Source organism: Callorhinus ursinus, unplaced genomic scaffold, assembly GCF_003265705.2.
Source record: "Callorhinus ursinus isolate GAN/ISIS: 27379988/994484 unplaced genomic scaffold, GSC_fseal_2.0 scaffold4, whole genome shotgun sequence".
NCBI lineage: Eukaryota > Metazoa > Chordata > Mammalia > Carnivora > Otariidae > Callorhinus > Callorhinus ursinus.
Window position 1 is genome coordinate 157,326,599 of NW_027397066.1, and position 17,742 is coordinate 157,344,340.

Sequence of the window (17,742 nt, forward strand, 5' to 3'; positions counted from 1 at the left end):
GTTGGGGGATCAAATAGCCCATGTTTATAAACACTCATATATAAATGGTAGGCAGCATTATTTTATAGACAGAAAACTAGTGCTTTGCTATTTCATTTAACATAATCACTGAGATTTTAATATAGAAAAATAAACAGTAATCATAATTATTAAAATAAAATAAAATAATAATCTTACCTGGCATTTTTCACAGCATTCTCCTAATGCACATTGAAAACTTGCTTTGATTTTACAAGTTTTAGCATCACAGCAAATGTTGGTACATTCCTGAGAAATACCAGAAACAAATGCAAATGCCAGATTGGGTCTCAATTTTTTGCTCTTGTTTCACTACAATTCATAATATATTTTTTTATCATACAGATCCTACTGTGATATAGTCTGAAAATAATTTTCAGGAAAATAAAAGATAGAACAAAGTTCAACATTAGAAAAACAGATTTTGGAGCCACTGGTGATTTGTCACATATCTGAAGTCTACTGACATCTTTTTAAATTTGAGTATCTCTTCTAGTTCACTCAGCCTCCCAGGGTAGTACTGAAAATGATCTATTTTTGGTAAAATATGAAAGAAAACAAAAGGAAAAAGGATATTTTTTTAAAATAAAATTTATACGCAACTAATGAATCATTGAAAACTACATTAAAAACTAATGATGTACTACTATATGCTGGTTAATTGAACATAATAAGAAAAAAATTTAAAAAGCACAACTGCTGACTGCGGAACTTTTCAGAGCCTTTAATACACAAGGCTCACTGTGACTTTCCAGAGGCAAATAGTATGTGTAACATTTCTTAAGTTTATCTGAGCAATAAACCTGTTATTCAAGGAAAATAAAATAAAATAAAATAAAATTTATCTAAATAGTTAAAAACATAATTAGTTGAGCTCACCAATTTTGTACCTATCCAGCAGCAAAATTAATCTCTAGGACACGTACTAAAAATCTAGAAGTATAGTTCTTTATGCAATTTTGACATTTAATTCAACTCTGCATAAAGCAATAGGCTGTGTCTTGCTCTCCCCAACTTGTTTCTGAGAAATCAGTCAACTGCATGAGGCTTTGAGGAAGCTCCTACTTTGGAAACTTCCTCTTATAGCTGTTTAGGTTCCCTAAGAGAATTACAACTTTTTAGGGTTAAAACTCTTGCTCTTATTTCAAATATAAACATCATCTTGGAAAAATTCCCCTTTCTCATAGAATGAATACATTTGTGGTCGTATTTTGAAATTACTGAAGAGATGACCCCTTGAAGCCTTGACATGTCACTCATATTAAGTGTTGATAAAACGGAGACAAAGATCCCATTCAGAACCCTGGATGCCTTGTCAATAGGGTGGGATCAGGCTAGGACTCCTAATGGTACAAACTCTTAAGTCACAAAGAGAAGAACTAAATCTCAGTGCAAGATGTCCCCAGGACTGCCAAAACAAACACCTGAGTCTTCATCTTGGCCTCTCCCTCTACCAGCTCCGTGACCTTGGGCAAGCCATTTACACCCTCTGAGCGTTATTGTGGTGTTGACCCTAAAGTAACGGCTCAGCAGGTTGTAGCCACATAAGAAAAGTGAAGTTATTTCTGCCAGAAGGAGAGGGATGAGGATACAAAGCCCAGTTGTTGAGTGGTTCTTAAAAATCAGGAAATGGGGAAAGAACACCAAGAAGGAAATTAGGAAGGTCTGCTAAGCAATGCAGTAGTCATTGTTAGAAAGGGTGGCCTGACAAATGTCTACAAATAAACATATGCAAAATTATAAGAAACGCACAATTTCAGAGTAATAATACAATTTTATAGTTTATCTTCTTGGCAATTGAAAAACAAATTAGATCATTTTAGAAAGTATTTGGTGGTACCTCAGGAGTCCCACAATCACAGTCCTCTCCCATTTCTACCAACTGATTCCCGCAGATTGGGATGGATATGATATCTGTGGGCAAGGGAGCGTTGAAAAGACAATTTGATAATTTATCTTCGAAGAACTTGTCATAGCTGATGCGGCTGCAGGAACTGAAGTCTGTAGGTATATAGAAGCTATGACAATAAGGAAAGAAAATGGAACACAGTCACGCTGAGCATGAAGGGAGCAATATGACACACTGGGGATGATACACCCAAAACCTGCCCTAAAAGATTAAACCCAATCCACTGCCCAACTGCTAAATCATGAGCTCATTTGTGTACCTGAATTAGCCCCGGATGGACACAAACACCTCCATCTTAATGAAAAAATATGTCAGATCTTAAAGTGTAGCATCCGGGCTGCTGTTTAAAAAAACAAAGATGCATCTGACTTATCCAGATAATCTTATTCAGCCTTAGGTCATTTTGGCTGTGAAGTCCTACAGCTAGTAGTCATACTTATTTATGTGTCTAAGAATTCACTTTCCTTCAGAGGAAATACTTTGGGGAGAATTTTTTCATTTCACATACCTCAAATAAAGATGAGGTTTAAAAATGCAGTAGTATCTGGGAGAGATAACAAATGTATGTGACTGGCAGCCACCAGAACCAAGTATTTTGGGGAATGGCCTAGGAGACTAACCCTAGATTGAGTGAGCTGGGACAGGGAAATAGAAGAGAGGAAATACATACATAAAAGGGATTGGGGATTTTTAAAGATAAAATTCCCTGGAAACTTTGCTTAGGCAAGGCAGGAATGTATCATTTCTTTATGCTCCTGCAAGGATGTTCTCCTAGAACCCACCCAATCTGAATTCATTGAAAATTTGATAAATACTAAAGATTTTCTGAAACCAGGTCTTATGTAGATAAGATGAAGTTAAAAATGTCAATCACGCCAACAGCAAAGACACAATATGTTTAAATGATGTATTAGTTAATGAAAAATATTGCATATAGATGAGGGATAAAGTGGTCTGCTATAGATAGGCATTCATGATTATACTATTTAATATTTAAAAGCTTGAGTGTGTTGCTGAGGATAACATGAAAGATATAGCACAGATAAAGCCCAGAGTGAACCAAAAACTGGGACAGAAAGCATCTTCCCAGAGAGCCTCACCTTAGTGCTCTGTCCATCACACATATTGCAGAAGGGCACTTGCAAACATAGGAGTCATGAAACATTCCAAAGTTATGACCCATTTCATGGGCCATGGTCCCTGCTACTCTAAGCATGTTGTCACTGTGGTCCTAAGGGCGAGAATAAGGAAATAGATCCTCTGGTTTTCAAACTAAATTATAACTCAGGGTATAATTAGTTTTACTAACTGGGGCTGAATGTGATTTTACTTTCAGCTTTTTCACTACTCACCATGTCTCTTTCTCTCCCTCCTCTTCTCTCTTCCTTTCCTCTCCTGCCTCTGTCTGTCTATCTCTCCCTCTCTCTCTCTCTCTCTCTCTCTCTCACACACACAACTTTGGTACTGAATGTGCATCACAGACACATTGCTTGCTCTTTATTCTTGTACATGGGGAATATTTATGATGAGAAACGTTTCTGTGGTTTCCTGCCATAAGAGATAGTGGTGAAATGTCTTCAACGATGATAAGGAATCAGAATTTTTTAAACTGATCTACCTCCAGGCGCCCCCCCCCCCCGGCTGGCTTTTAATACCTTCTAATTTGATTGAAGGGTTTTGATATGTTTAGCTAGTGGGGATCTGAAAGTGTCTGTTAACCCAGGACTTTAGTACCATTGGTATCTTTTTCAATTCTGTTACCACCAAGACTAGACATCAGTCGCTTCTAGACTTGCCCCATTGCATGAAATCTGGCTAGTAGCCAACTTGATTACTAGATTATTTCTGATTAGAAGTGTTGGACTGGGGGCTCCAGATTTTTCAGGAGCAATAAAACAGCACTACAGAATCACTGCAGGCTGTAATTTCCCAGTGGGGAGACAGGAATCTGCCAGTTACAACCCACCCAAAGAAACCTGATTTCCTTATCAACTTCATTCTAAAGAACCAAATAAAGAGATCCATAGGGCATGGTACAAGACTCATAAACAAGGAACACCTGTGTAAGATAGGAAGTTAATACTTACAATTCATGATATTCAATCATTCTGTGAAGATGAATCTGGTAAACCTTGCTATTTAGTAAGATGGAGTTACTCAAGTGGGAACAAAAACAAACCAAAAAAAATTAAGAAAAATGAAAATATGTTTAGACTTTCCACAATTGCCTTACGTGAGACTCCTTAAATTTATAGTATCTTCGTTTAAACAATTATTTTCATAACTTAATTTTTTTTTCCTTTGGAATGAACTCCATTCTCTCTCTCCCCTCTCTAAACCTTACCCACCCTTTGAAGTTTATTTTACAGCTACATTTCCTGACCATATTCATCTTCATTAATAATCCTCTACTCTGGATTCCTACTGCAGTTTTCAATTCTACTATCATATATTATTAAGTATTGCTTTAAGTAGTCTAATTTCTCTTCCAATTCTATGGTAAGCTCTTTTAATTTAAAAAATATATATTTGGGGCGCCTGGGTGGCTCAGTTGGTTGAGCGACTGCCTTCAGCTCAGGTCATGATCCTGAAGTCCCAGGATCGAGTCCCACATCGGGCTCCCTGCTCAGTGGGGAGTCTGCTTCTCCCCCTGACCCTCCCCCCTCTCATGTGCTCTCTCTCTCTTTCTCATTCTCTCTCTCTCTCAAATAAATAAATAAAATCTTTAAAAAAGAAAAGAAAAAATATATTTTACTTCTTCTGTTCACCTTATGAAGCTTATCACAAAACCAGACTCATATATATATATATATATACATATATATATATATATATATATCACACTTCCACCTAGGATGTAGAAAGCTGGAAAGAACATTATTCTTGCACTAGAAACAAGGACTAGGTAGATAAACTTCATTATAATTTTCTTTGAATCTATCAGTCAATTGTGGTTGTAGGACATTGACAGATCCTGGAAACTAAGAAGAGACAGGCCCTCCCAAGTACAGATTGGACATAAGAACTGGTTTATCTCCAGCAAGGCATAGAGAAGGAGATGACAGGTACCTGCAAGTGGGGAAGTAATTCATTTAAATTCTTAAATTAATTGCTAAAGGCCTAGTATGGGCCAGTGCAAGAGTATAGAATCTGCAGGACCTCAGAAACAAGGGTGCTTTGCACACACTTACAGACATTTCTCCAGAGGCCTCCTCTCTAGGAGCTCATGATAGACACTGGGAGCCAGGTAGTAAAACAGAAAGAATTTCTCTTGTGGAATGGGCCAGAAGCCACTGGGGAGAGAAATAGCAAGTTCTGACAACCTAAGACAGAACTGAAGACCCAGTATGGGCAGGGGATGGGTTTAATCACACACACACACACACACACACACACACACACACACACACACACACCCTCTACTCCCGAAACAGGAAGACAAAAATCTTGAGCCCAGGATCCTATATTGATATTAATTGAGGTTTCCTCCACTGAGGAGAGTCAGGAAACTCTTCCTCAAAAGACCTGCAAAAGATAGAAAGGAAAGGTTTGCTGCCATTGGAAGGATGGGTAGGATCCTTAAGAAAGCTTTACCTCTGAGACTCAGGACATACTTAAAACCAAAACTGGATAAAATCAAAAGAGAAACCCCTACCCCTGCTCCTTACCACCAGATTATAGGAGGCTGGAAAGAGTGTCACTCCCAAACTTACAATAAATAAACCACTGGACATAATAAGATTCATAATTTATAGAACTCATCCAGAGCTGAGGTCACAAGGCAACAAACAAACCTGAAATCTAAGGAAAGGTAGGCTTACATCTACAGGGAAAGTCAGAGCATGAATATTTGTTTACACTACCAGATAAGAGACACTACCAGATGCCAGTAATAACTCATACAAAAAAAAAAAAAACCTTAAAACTGATAAAGGCAGAGTGTATGTGGTACAGCAAGAGAATATACAAGGAGCGAGCATAAGCAGGAGGAGCAGCAGGCAGAGGGACAGGCAGCCTCCCCACCGAGCAAGGAGCCAGATGTGGGACTCTATCCCATGGTCCTCCTGGGATCATGACATGAACAGAGGGCAGACACTTAACTGACTGAGCCACACAAATGTCTCAAGAACCTGCAGTTTTTTAAAGAGCAACTAGAGGGGCGGCGCAAGATGGTGGAGGAGTAGGAGACCTGGATTTCGTCTGGTCTCAGGAATTCAGCTGAATAGGGATCAAACCATTCTGAACACCTACGAACTCAACAGGAGATCGAAGATAAGAAGAGTAACAACACTCTGAACAGAAAAGCGACCACTTTCTGGAAGGTAGGACATGCGGAGAAGTGAATCTGAGGCGATATTCGGGAGGATAGACGGCGGGGAGGGGGCCTCCGTCGGCCGCTTCTGGCAAGTGATAGAGCCGCGGAGCACAAAATCGGAACTTTTAGAAGATGGCTCCGCTGAGGGACGTCGCTCCAGTGGCTAAGCGGGGGTGGAACCCTCGTGGGACAGTGTGGTCTCAGGACCCTCGGGGTCACAGAAAGACCGGGGGTGCCTGAGTGCGGCAGAGCTCCCAGGTATTGGAGCAGGGAAGCCGGCTGCAGAGACGGAGCCGAGGCGCAGCCTCTCAGCTCGGGGTTGCCATAAACTGTGATCCGCGACCCAGTCGGGCCACTGCTCCTCCAGCAGGGACCCAACAAGCGGCAGAGCCGGGGAGACTCCCCTTCCTCCCCCAGGAGGAGCGGCGGCACCGCAGGGATCTGCTGGGTTTGGAAAATCCACACGGGGTCGGGTGTCAGACATAGAAATGCGCCATCACAGGCCAGGTGAGCACGGAGTGCGGCCAGAGACCGGGGAGACGGGAGTGACTGCTTTTCTCTGGGGGCGCACTGAGGAGCGGGGCCCCGAGTTCTCAGCTCCTCCTGGGAGATTGAGAGGCCACCATTTTCACCCTGGTCCTCCAAAGCTGTACCGAGAGCTTGCAGGGAAAAAAAGCTCCTGAGAGCAAACCGGAGCAGCTTGCTTAGCCCTGACCGACAAGGGCGGTGCAATTCCGCCTCCGGCAAAGATATTTGGGAACCACGGCAACAGGCCCCTCCCCCAGAAGATCAACACAAACAGCCAGCAAGCCAAGACCAAGTTTACCGATCAAGGAGAATGGGAGAACTCCAGCGCTAGGGGAATACTGCACAAAGAATTCATGGCTTTTTTACCATAATTCATTAGTTTTTCAAAGTTAATTTTTTTAACTTTTTTTAGAATTTTTCTTTTTCCCTTTTTCAAACAACATCTTATCCCTTTTTTTAAAAGAAACATTTTTTATTTTTCATTTTTAGTTATATTTTTATCCCTTCATAGTAGTTACCCTTATTTTTGGCATATATATATAAGTTCTTCTCTCTTTAAAATTTTGAGATACAGTTTCTTCTAATAGATCAAAATATACCCTAAATCACTAGTGTATGGCTTTGTTCTAGTCTCCTGCCTGATCACATTCTCTCCCTTTCTTTGTCTTTTTTTTTTAAATCTTCTTTCTTTTTTCAAACAACTTCTTATCTTATCAATTCCTTTTATAAAATCTTTTAAATTTTCATCTTTACAGTCATCTGCCATCCCTTCATTGTATCAACCCTTATTTTGTACATATATAAGTCTTTCTTCCTTTAAAATTTTAGCAGGCACTTTCTTTTAACAGACCAAAATATGCCCAAAAGCTAGTGTGTGGCACTGATCTATGCACTAGCCTGATCATATTTGATCATATTTTGTTTTTTTATTTTGTTTTGTTCTATTTTTGTTTTTATCATTTTCTTTTTCATTTTTTTTTCTATTCTTTCTTTCCTTTCTTGTCCCCTGGTTTCAGGTCTTTTCTGATTTGTATGGAGTATATTTGCTGGAGACGTTGTTAACCTGTTAGCATTCTGTTCTCTCATTCATCTGTTCTCCTCTGGACAAAATGGCAAGACGAAAAAAATCACCTCAGCAAAAAGAACAAGAGGTAGTACCGTCTGCCAGGGACCTACTCAATACTGATGTTATTACGATGTCGGACCTAGATTTCAGAATCATGAATTTAAAGATAATAGCTGGGCTTGAAAAAAGTGTGGAAGTTATTAGAGAAACCCTTTCTGGAGAAATAAAAGAACTAAAATCTAACCAAGTCGAAATCAGAAAGGCTATTAATGAGGTGCAATCAAAAATGGGGGCACTAATGGCTAGGATAAATGGTGCAGAAGAGAGAAGTAGCAATATAGAAGACCAAATGATGGAAAATAAAGAGACTGAGAAAAAGAGAGATAAACAACTACAGGATCACGAGAGCAGAATTCGAGAGATAAGCAATATGATAAGACGAAACAACATTAGAATAATTGGGATCCCAGAAGAAGAAGAAAGAGAGAGGGGCAGAAGGTATATTGGAGCAAATAATAGCAGAGAACTTCCTAAATGTGGGGAAGAAACAGGCATCAAAATCCAGGAGGCATAGAGCATCCCTCTCAAAATCAATAAAAATAGGTCAACACCCCGACATCTAATAGTAAAACTTACGAGTCTCAGAGACAAAGAGAAAATCCTGAAAGCAGCTCGGGAGAAGAGATATGTAACCTACAATGGTAGAAACATTAGATTGGCAACAGACCTATCCACAGAGACCTGGCAGGCCAGAAAGGACTGCCATGATATCTTCAGAGCACTAAACGAGAAAAATATGCAGCCAAGAATACTATATCCAGCTAGGCTGTCATTGAAAATAGAGGGAGAGATAAAAAGCTTCCAGGACAAACAAAAACTAAAGGAATTTGCAAACACGAAACCAGAACACCAAGAAATATTGAAAGGGGTCTTCTAAGAAAAGACAGAGCCTAAAAGCAGCATAGACCAGAAAGGAATACAGACAATATACAGTAACAGTCACCTTACAGGCAATACAATGGCACTAAATTCATACCTTTCAATAGTTACCCTGAATGTAAATGGGCTCAATGCCCCAATCAAAAGACACAGGCTATCAGGTTGGATAAAAAAATAAGACCCATTGATATGCTGTCTGCAAGAGACTCATTTTAGAACCAAAGACACCCCCACAATGAAAGTGAGGGGTTGAAAAACCATTTACCATGCTAATGGACACCAAAAGAAAGCTGGGGTGGCAATCCTTATATCAGACAAATTAGATTTTAAAACAAAGACTATAATAAGAGATGAGGAAGGACACTATATCCTACTTAAAGGGTCTATCCAACAAGAAGATCTAACAATTGTAAATATCTATGCCCCTAACGTGGGAGAAGCCAATTATATAAGCCAATTAATAACAAAAGCAAAGAAACCATCGACAGCAATACAATAATAGTAGGGGACTTTAACACCCCCCTCACTGAAATGGACAGGTCCTGTAAGCAAAAGATCAACAAGGAAATAAAGACTTTAAATGACACACTGGACCAGATGGACTTCACAGACATATTCAGAACATTCCATCCCAAAGCAACAGAATGCACATTCTTCTCTAGTGCCCATGGAACATTCTCCAGAATAGATCACATCCCAGGTCACAAATCAGGTCTCAACCAGTACCAAAAGACTGGGATCATTCCCTGAATATTTTTGGATCACAATTCTTTGAAACTAGAACTCAATCACAAGAGGAAAGTCGGAAAGAATTCAAATACATGGAGGCTAAAGAGCATCCTACTAAAGAATGAATGGGTCAACCAGGAAATTAAAGAAGAATTTAAAAAATTCATGGAGGGGCGCCAGGGTGGCTCAGTCATTAAGCGTCTGCCTTCGGCTCAGGTCATGATCCTAGGGTCCTGGGATCAAGCCCCACATCAGGCTCCCTGCTCAGTGGGAAGCCTGCTTCTCCCTCTCCCACTCCCCCTGCTTGTGTTCCCTCTCTCACTGTCTCTCTCTGTCCAATAAATAAATAAATCTTTAAAAAAAATTCATGGAAACCAATGAAAATGAAAATACAACTGTTCAAAATCTTTGGGATGCAGCAAAGGCAGTCCTGAGAGGAAAGTATATAGCAATACAAACCTTTCTCAAGAAACAAGAAAGGTCTCAAATACACAACCTAACCCTAGACCTAAGGGAGCTGGAGAACAGCAAATAAAGCCTAAACCCAGCAGGAGAAGAGAAATAATAAAGATCAGAGCAGAAATCAATGAAATAGAAACCAAAAGAACTGAGGAACAGATCAATAAAACTAGGAGCTGGTTCTTTGAAAGAATAGTAAGATTGATAAACCCCTGGCCAGACTTATCAGAAAGAAAGGAGAAAGGACCCAAATACATAAAATCATAAATGAAAGAGGAGAGATCACAACCAACACCAAAGAAATACAAACAATTATAAGAACATATTATGAGCAACTATATGCCACCAAATTAGATAATCTGGAAGAAATGGATGCCTTCCTAGAGATGTATCAACTACCAAAACGGAACCAGGAAGAAATAGAAAACCTGAACAGACCTACAACCACTAAGCAAATTGAAGCAGTCATCAAAAATCTCCCAACAAACAAAAGCCCAGAGCCACATGGCTTCCCAGGTGATTTCTACCAAACTTTTAAAGAAGAATTAATACGTATTCTTCTGAAACTGTTCCAAAAAATAGAAATGGAAGGAAAACTTCCAAACTCATTTTATGAGGCCAGAATTACCTTGATCTCAAAATCAGATAAAAACCTCATCAAAAAGGAGATTTACAGACAATTATCCCTGATGAAAATGGATGCAAAAATTCTCACCAAAATAGTAGCCAATAGGATCCAACAGTAGAATAAAAGGACTATTCACCACGACCAAGTGGGATTTACCCCTGGGCTGCAAGTTTAGTTCAACATCTGCAAATCAATCAATGTGAGACAATACATTAATAAAAGAAAGAACAAGAACCATATGATCTTCTCAATAGATGCAGAAAAAGCATCTGACAAAGTACAGCATCCGTTCTTGATCAAAACTCTTCAGAGTATGGGGATAGAAGGTACATACCTCAATATCATAAAAGCCATCTCTGAAAAACTCACAGCAAATATCATTCTCAATGGGGAAAAAACAGAGCTTTTCCCCTAAGGTCAGGAACGAGGCAGGGATGTCCACTATCACCACTGCTATTCAACATAGTATTAGAAGTCCTAGCCATAGCAATCAGACAACAAAGAGAAATAAAAGGCATCCAAATCAGCAAAGAAGTGAAACTCTCACTGTTTGCAGATGATATGACCTTTATGTGGAAAACCCAAAAGGCTCCACCCCAAAACTGCTAGAACTCACAGAGGAATTCAGTCAAGTGGCAGGATATAAAATCATTGCACAGAAATCAGTGGCATTCCTATATACCCACAACAAGACAGAAGAAAGAAATTAAGGAGTAGATCCCATTTACAACTGCACCCAAAACCATAAGATACCTAGGAATAAATCTAACCAAAGAGGCAAAGAATCTGTACTCAGAAAACTATAGAATACTCATGAAAGAAATTGAGGAAGACACAAAAAATGTAAAAACATTCCATGCTCATGGATTGGAAGAAGAAATATTGTGAAGATGTCAATGCTACCTAGAGCAATCTACACATTCAAAGCAATCCCTATCGAAATACCATCCACTTTTTTCAAAGAAATGGAACAGATAATCCTAAAATTTGTATGGAACCAGAAAAGACCCCAAATAGCCAGAAGAATGTTGAAAAAGAAAAGCAAGGCCAGTGGCATCACATTTCCGGACTTGAAGCACTATTACAAAGCTGTCATCATCAAGTCAGTATGGTACCTGCACAAAAACAGACACATAGATCAATGGAACAGAAGAGAGAGCCCAGAAATGGACCCTCAACTCTATGGTCAACTCATGTTCGACAAAGCAGGGAAGAATGTCCAATGGCAAAAAGACAGTCTCTTCAACAAATGGTGTTGGGAAAATTGGACAGCCACATGCAGAAGAATGAAACTGGACCATTTCCTTACACCACACACAAAAATAGACTCAAAATGGTTGAAAGACCTAGATGTGAGACAGGAGTCCATCAAAATCCTAAAGGAGAACCAAGGCAGCAACCTCTTTGACTTCAGCTGCAACAACTTCTTCCTAGAAACATTACCAAAGGCAAGGGAAGCAATGGCAAAAATTAACTATTGGGACTTCATCAAGATAAAAAGATTTTGCACAGCAAAGAAAACAGTCAACAAAACCAAAAGATAACCGATAGAATGGGAGGAGATATTTGCAAGTGACATATCACATAAAGGGCTAGTATCCAAAATCTATAAAGAACTTATCAAACTCAACACCCAAAGAACAAATAATCCAATCAAGAAATGGGCAGAAGACATGAACAGACATTTTTCCAAAGAAGACATCCAAATGGACAACAGACACATGAAAAAGTGCTCAACATCCCTCTGCATCAGGGAAATCCAAATCAAAACATCAATGAGATGCCACCTCACAGCAGTCAGAATGGCTAAAATTAACAAGCCAGGAAATGACAAATGTTGGCAAGGATGCGGAGAAAGGGGAACTCTCCTACACTGTTAGTGGGAATGCAAGCTGGTACAGCCACTCTGGAAAGCAGTATGGAGGTTCCTCAAAAAGTTGAAAGTAGAGCTACCATACAACCTAGCCATTGCATTACTGGGTATTTACCCCAAAGATACAAATGTAGGGATCCGAAGGGGTATGTGTACCCCGATGTTTATAGCAGCAACGTCCACAACAGCTAAACTATGGAAAGAGCCACGATGTCCATCAACAGATGAATGGATAAATAAGATGTGGTATATATACAATGGAATATTATGCAGCCATCAGAAAAAAAACCTGGAAATCTTGCCATTTGCAACAACATGGATGGAACTAGAGGGTACTATGCTAAGCGAAATAAGTCAATCAGAGAAAGACATGTATCATATGACCTCACTGATATGAGGAATTCTTAATCTCAGGAAAAAAACTTAGGGTTGCTGGAGTGGTTGTGTTGGGAGGGATGGGGTGGCTGAGTGATAGACATTGGGGAGGGTATGTGCTATGGTTAGCACTGTGAATTGTGTAAGACTGATGAATCACATACCTGTGCCTCTGAAACCAATAATACATTATATGTTAAAAAAAAAAAAAGACAGTAGGAAGGGAAAAATGAAGGGGGCAAACCTGATGGGGAGATGTAGCATGAGAGACTATGGACTCTCAGAAACAAACTGAGGATTCTAAAGGGGAGAGAGGTGGGGCAATGTGTTAGCCTGGTGATGGGTATTAAACAGAGCATGTATTGAATGGAGCACTGGGGTTATATGCAAACAATGAATCATGGAACAGTCATCAAAAACTAATGATGTAATGAATGGTGATTAACATAACATAATAAAATTAAATTAAAAAAATAAAAAAGGTAAAAAAAAGAAACGGAGAGTGTTAAAAAAAGTAATGGAGAGTGTTGGGAATGTGATAAAGGTGAGTGTAGGTAAAGATAAGGTAAGCATAATATTATTTTTTTCTTATTTTAAATTGCACTGAGAAAGACTAAGAAAAATTAGTAACAATATGTTGTGTATTTTTAATGTATGTAAAGTTAAGCATATGATAACAATAGCACAAAAAATGGAAGGGAGTAATTAGAGGTATACTCCTATAATATCCTTATACTACATGTGAAGCAGCTGAAGAATATTTCTTCTTTTTTTTAAGATTTTATTTATTTTTTTAGAGAGAGGGAGTGTGCAGGGAGGAGGGGCAGAGGGAGAGAGTCTTAAGCAGACTCCATGCTGAGCATGGAGCCCAACGTGGAGATCGATCTCACAACCCTTAGATCACAACCTGAGGTGAAACCAGGTGTCTGATGCTTAACTGACAGCACCACCCAGGCACACTGAGGACAAGAGTATTTCAAGGTAAAAACAGACAAGCGGAGGTATATAATAAACAAAGACAACCATTAAAAATAAAGAGAGATAAAAATGAAAAGCTAATAATGAAAATAAATGAAATTATTTTCAAAAATCCTCAATCCTAAAGAGGGTAGAAAAATATAGAATAGAAGGAATAGCAAAGATCTAGCAAAATGTAAGATTTTAGTTCAACAATATCAAAAATTATATTACATATAAATGATTTAAATACACCAAATAAAAGACAGAGATTGTCAGATTAGATAAAAAGTAAAAGCCAAGTATATACTGTCTACCAGAAACCTTTAAATGCAGAGAAAAATATATGCTAAAAATACAAGTAAGGAAAAGGTTGTATCAAGCAAACTTTAGCCACAAAATGTCAGAGTAACTATAATGATAACAGACAAGGTAGACTTCATAACAGGAATATTTCAGGAAAAAAGAGGAACATGAAATAATAAATGGATTAATTCTCTAAAAAGACATGACAACTCTATTTCTGTATTTGTTTAACAACAGAGCTTCAAAATACATGAAGTGAAAATTTATAGATTTGAAAGAACAGACAAATCTACAATTATACTTGGATACTTAACTACTCTCTCTACATCAATGAGTCAAAAGAACTGAACAACACTATAAGTTAACTTGACATAACTGACAATTACAGAATGCTCCATCCAATAACAGCAGAAGGTATTCTTTTTAAAGTGCATATGCGGTACTGACCAAGAACAAACCTCAAAAAGTTTTAAAATATTGAAATTCTACTATGTATGTTCCTAGACTATTATGGACTGAATTGTGCCCACCCACACACACATTCCAATTCATATGTTGAAGCCCTAACCACCAATGTGACTGTATTTGGAGATAGGGCTTCTGAGGAGATAATTAAAGTTAAATGAGACTATGATCCTGGGGCCCTAATACAACAGGACTAAAGAGGAAGGGATGTGTGCACAGAGGAAAAGCCATGTGAGGACACAGCAAGAAGGTGGCCATCTGCAAGCCAACGGGGGAGACCTCAGGAGAAACCAAACCTACCAACATCTGGATCTTGGATTTTTAACCTCCAAAACTCTGAGAAAATACATTTCTGTTGTTTAAGCCATGCACTCTGGGGTATTTTGTTATGGCAGCCCTAGCAAATGAATAAGCAGATCATAACAACATGAAACTAAAAAAAACCATAATGGAAATTATTACAGTACACTCCTAAATAATACATGAATCAAAAAGGAGATCAAAAAAGAAATTAGAAAATATTTTTAACTGAATGAAAACACACATATCTAAATATGATGGGTTCAGCTAAAGCAGTGCATGGCAGGAAATTTATGCTTTAAATGTTTACATTTGAAAAGAAGAAGTCTCAAATGAATGATCTAAAATTCTCCCTTAAGTAATAGGAAAAAAAAAAAGAACAAATTAAGTGCAGAGAAAGCAAAAGAAATTCAATAATCAAGAGAAAAGCAGAAATCAATGAAACTGAAAGAAGGAAAACCACAGAGCATCAATAAAACAAAAGCAGTTTCTTAGAAATGAATAAAATTAATAAACTCTTAGTGAGACTGACCATGAGAAAAAGACATAAATTACTAATATCATGAATGAGAGAGGACATCACTACAGATATAAAAAAAGGATATTATAAGAATATCATCAACAAATTTTTGCCAACTTAAATGAAATGGACACTTTCCTTAAAGATCCAAATGGCCAAGGTTATTCAAGAAAAGATAAATAACCTGAATAGTCCTGTATCTATGGAAGAAATGGTATTTGTAGTTAAAAACCTTTCCATAAGGACAATGCCAGACCCATATGGTTTTACTGATGAATTGTACCAAATATTTTAGGAAGTAGTAATGCCAATTCTGCTAAGACATTCCAGAAAATGGAAGAGTTGGGAATATATCATTTTATGTGACCAGATTTGCCCTAATAACAAAACTTGAAAAACAGGTAACAGGAAAAGACAACTACAGACTAATATCCCTCATGATTATATAGAATATAGAAATCCTCAAGATATGTTAGCTTGTTGAATCCAGCAAGATATAAGAAAGATAATGCATTATGACCATGCTGGGTTTATACTGGATATGCAAGACTGTTTCAACATTTGAAATTCAATCCATGTTATTTACCATATCAACAACAATAACAACAACAAAAAACTACATGATTCAGAAAAAAGAGCATTTGACACACTTGAATTGTAGAACCAACTATTTATCTTCAAACAAACCTGAACTATGCCAACAGAATGATAAGGAGAACACATTGTAGACATGAAAGCAAGGCCCACGGTTGTTCCAGAAAGTTTTGTTGCTCTGCAAGAAAGAAAAAAAAATGATATAACAATTTATGACTCTCAACTATATGTCCTATAGACAATCCAGAACTCTAAACGGTTAATAGAGAAACTCACATTGTGAATAACTTAAATATTTCCTTCAGTTTTTGAAATTGAATTAGGCTTTTTTTTATATACAATGGTTGTCATAGCACCTAAATATAAGCACCTGGACATAATCACCTTTTGAATATTATATATATAAAATATTAAATATATTTTATTATTTATTTATTATAATATATGTATATATACATATCTTATTTGTATATTAGTATTATCACATATGCTTTGTTTTAATTTATATTTTTCTCTCATATATTTTTATATCCATTTACCTTTGTTCTCTTTTAGCACTGTTTTAGCTATAGTGGGATTTGGAATTTGGGCCCATTCTGAACATATTTGTGTTACTGAAGCACTTATGCTATTGAAATATTTGTTACTGAAAAGGAATCAGAACCACTTGCATTTATTTGCATAGACAATTGGTTTGGTCTTTCATAATTTTATTTTAGTTTTGTTCATTTTGTTTTTCTTTCAGTTTGTAGTGGGATTTCATGTGCTGCCTTTGTTATTATTCTGCTATTTGTTCAAGATCCTAGCCCTGGTTTGTCTTTAGTAATTTGCAAAGAATGCATTATTTTAAAAATTCCTTTAGTAGATGTATTTACATAAATAGTCGAACTTATATTTTCCCAGTTATCATCCTCAAAAATGGAGAGTATTAATTTTGCCATGCAAAATAAGGAAAATTAGAGAACTTGTTCCCACTTTACATTTCCTTTGGAAAGTTTTCAGATATCTGTTATTTTGAAATGGTATTTTGCATTATACATATTTTAAAGATTCATGGCTTTTATATCCTCTTTAAAAATTACATTATAAAATTACTTAAGTCTGCATTTGGGTGGGTTTAATATTCACTACCAGCTTATTTATAATAAATAAAATCTTCTCCCATTATGGAGTTAGCTATTTTGGTTCCTGTTTTCAGTGGGTGGGGTATAGCTGTACCACAAGGTTCTTACCTGGTTATGCCAGGTATAGATATATACCTTTTGTTAATTTGTAAGTTAAAGGCTATGACTTTCAGTTTACAAGTGAAAGGACAGTTATTTCCTTCCATCATATCTTTTTAGTACTTTTATCTTGTTTATTCTAGTCTAGTCAGGAAATCTGCTCTTGATATTGGATTGCCGTTTTGTGCCCTCTTTAATGCCCATCACCCAATTGTCCCATCCCCCCATCTACCTCCCCTCCAGCAACCCTAAGTTTGTTCCCTATAGTCTCTTATGGTTTGCCTCCCTCTCTGTTTTCATCTTATTTTACTTCTGTTTCCCTTCCCCTATGTTCATCTATTTTGTTTCTTAAACTCCACATATGAGTGAAATCATATGGTATTTGTCTTTCTCGACTGACTTATTTCACTTAGCATAATACACTTTAGTTCCATCCACATAGTTGCAAAAGGAAAGATTTCTTTCTTTTCAATGGCTGAGTAATATTCCATTGTGTGTGTGTGTGTGTGTGTGTGTGTGTGTGTGTGTGTGTGTGTGT

The 17,742-nt window shown here is 37.6% G+C and overlaps 1 protein-coding gene across 3 annotated transcripts in view; it reads right to left on the reverse strand.

The window, feature by feature from the left end:
- Window positions 1-17,742, reverse strand: part of ADAM28 (ADAM metallopeptidase domain 28) — a 92,162-nt gene that overhangs the window by 35,654 nt on the left and 38,766 nt on the right. For all 3 annotated transcript variants that reach the window (XR_012378105.1, XM_073892597.1, XM_073892598.1), the window contains 4 exons: window positions 16,075-16,159; window positions 3,028-3,158; window positions 1,859-2,036; window positions 178-267 (listed from right to left, as the gene is read on the reverse strand). Coding sequence is in view for 2 of the 3 variants with exons in the window: in XM_073892597.1 (XP_073748698.1) it covers window positions 178-267; window positions 1,859-2,036; window positions 3,028-3,158; window positions 16,075-16,159 (484 nt within the window). In the remaining variant the exon portion in view is untranslated. The remainder of the gene's footprint in view (window positions 1-177; window positions 268-1,858; window positions 2,037-3,027; window positions 3,159-16,074; window positions 16,160-17,742) is intronic.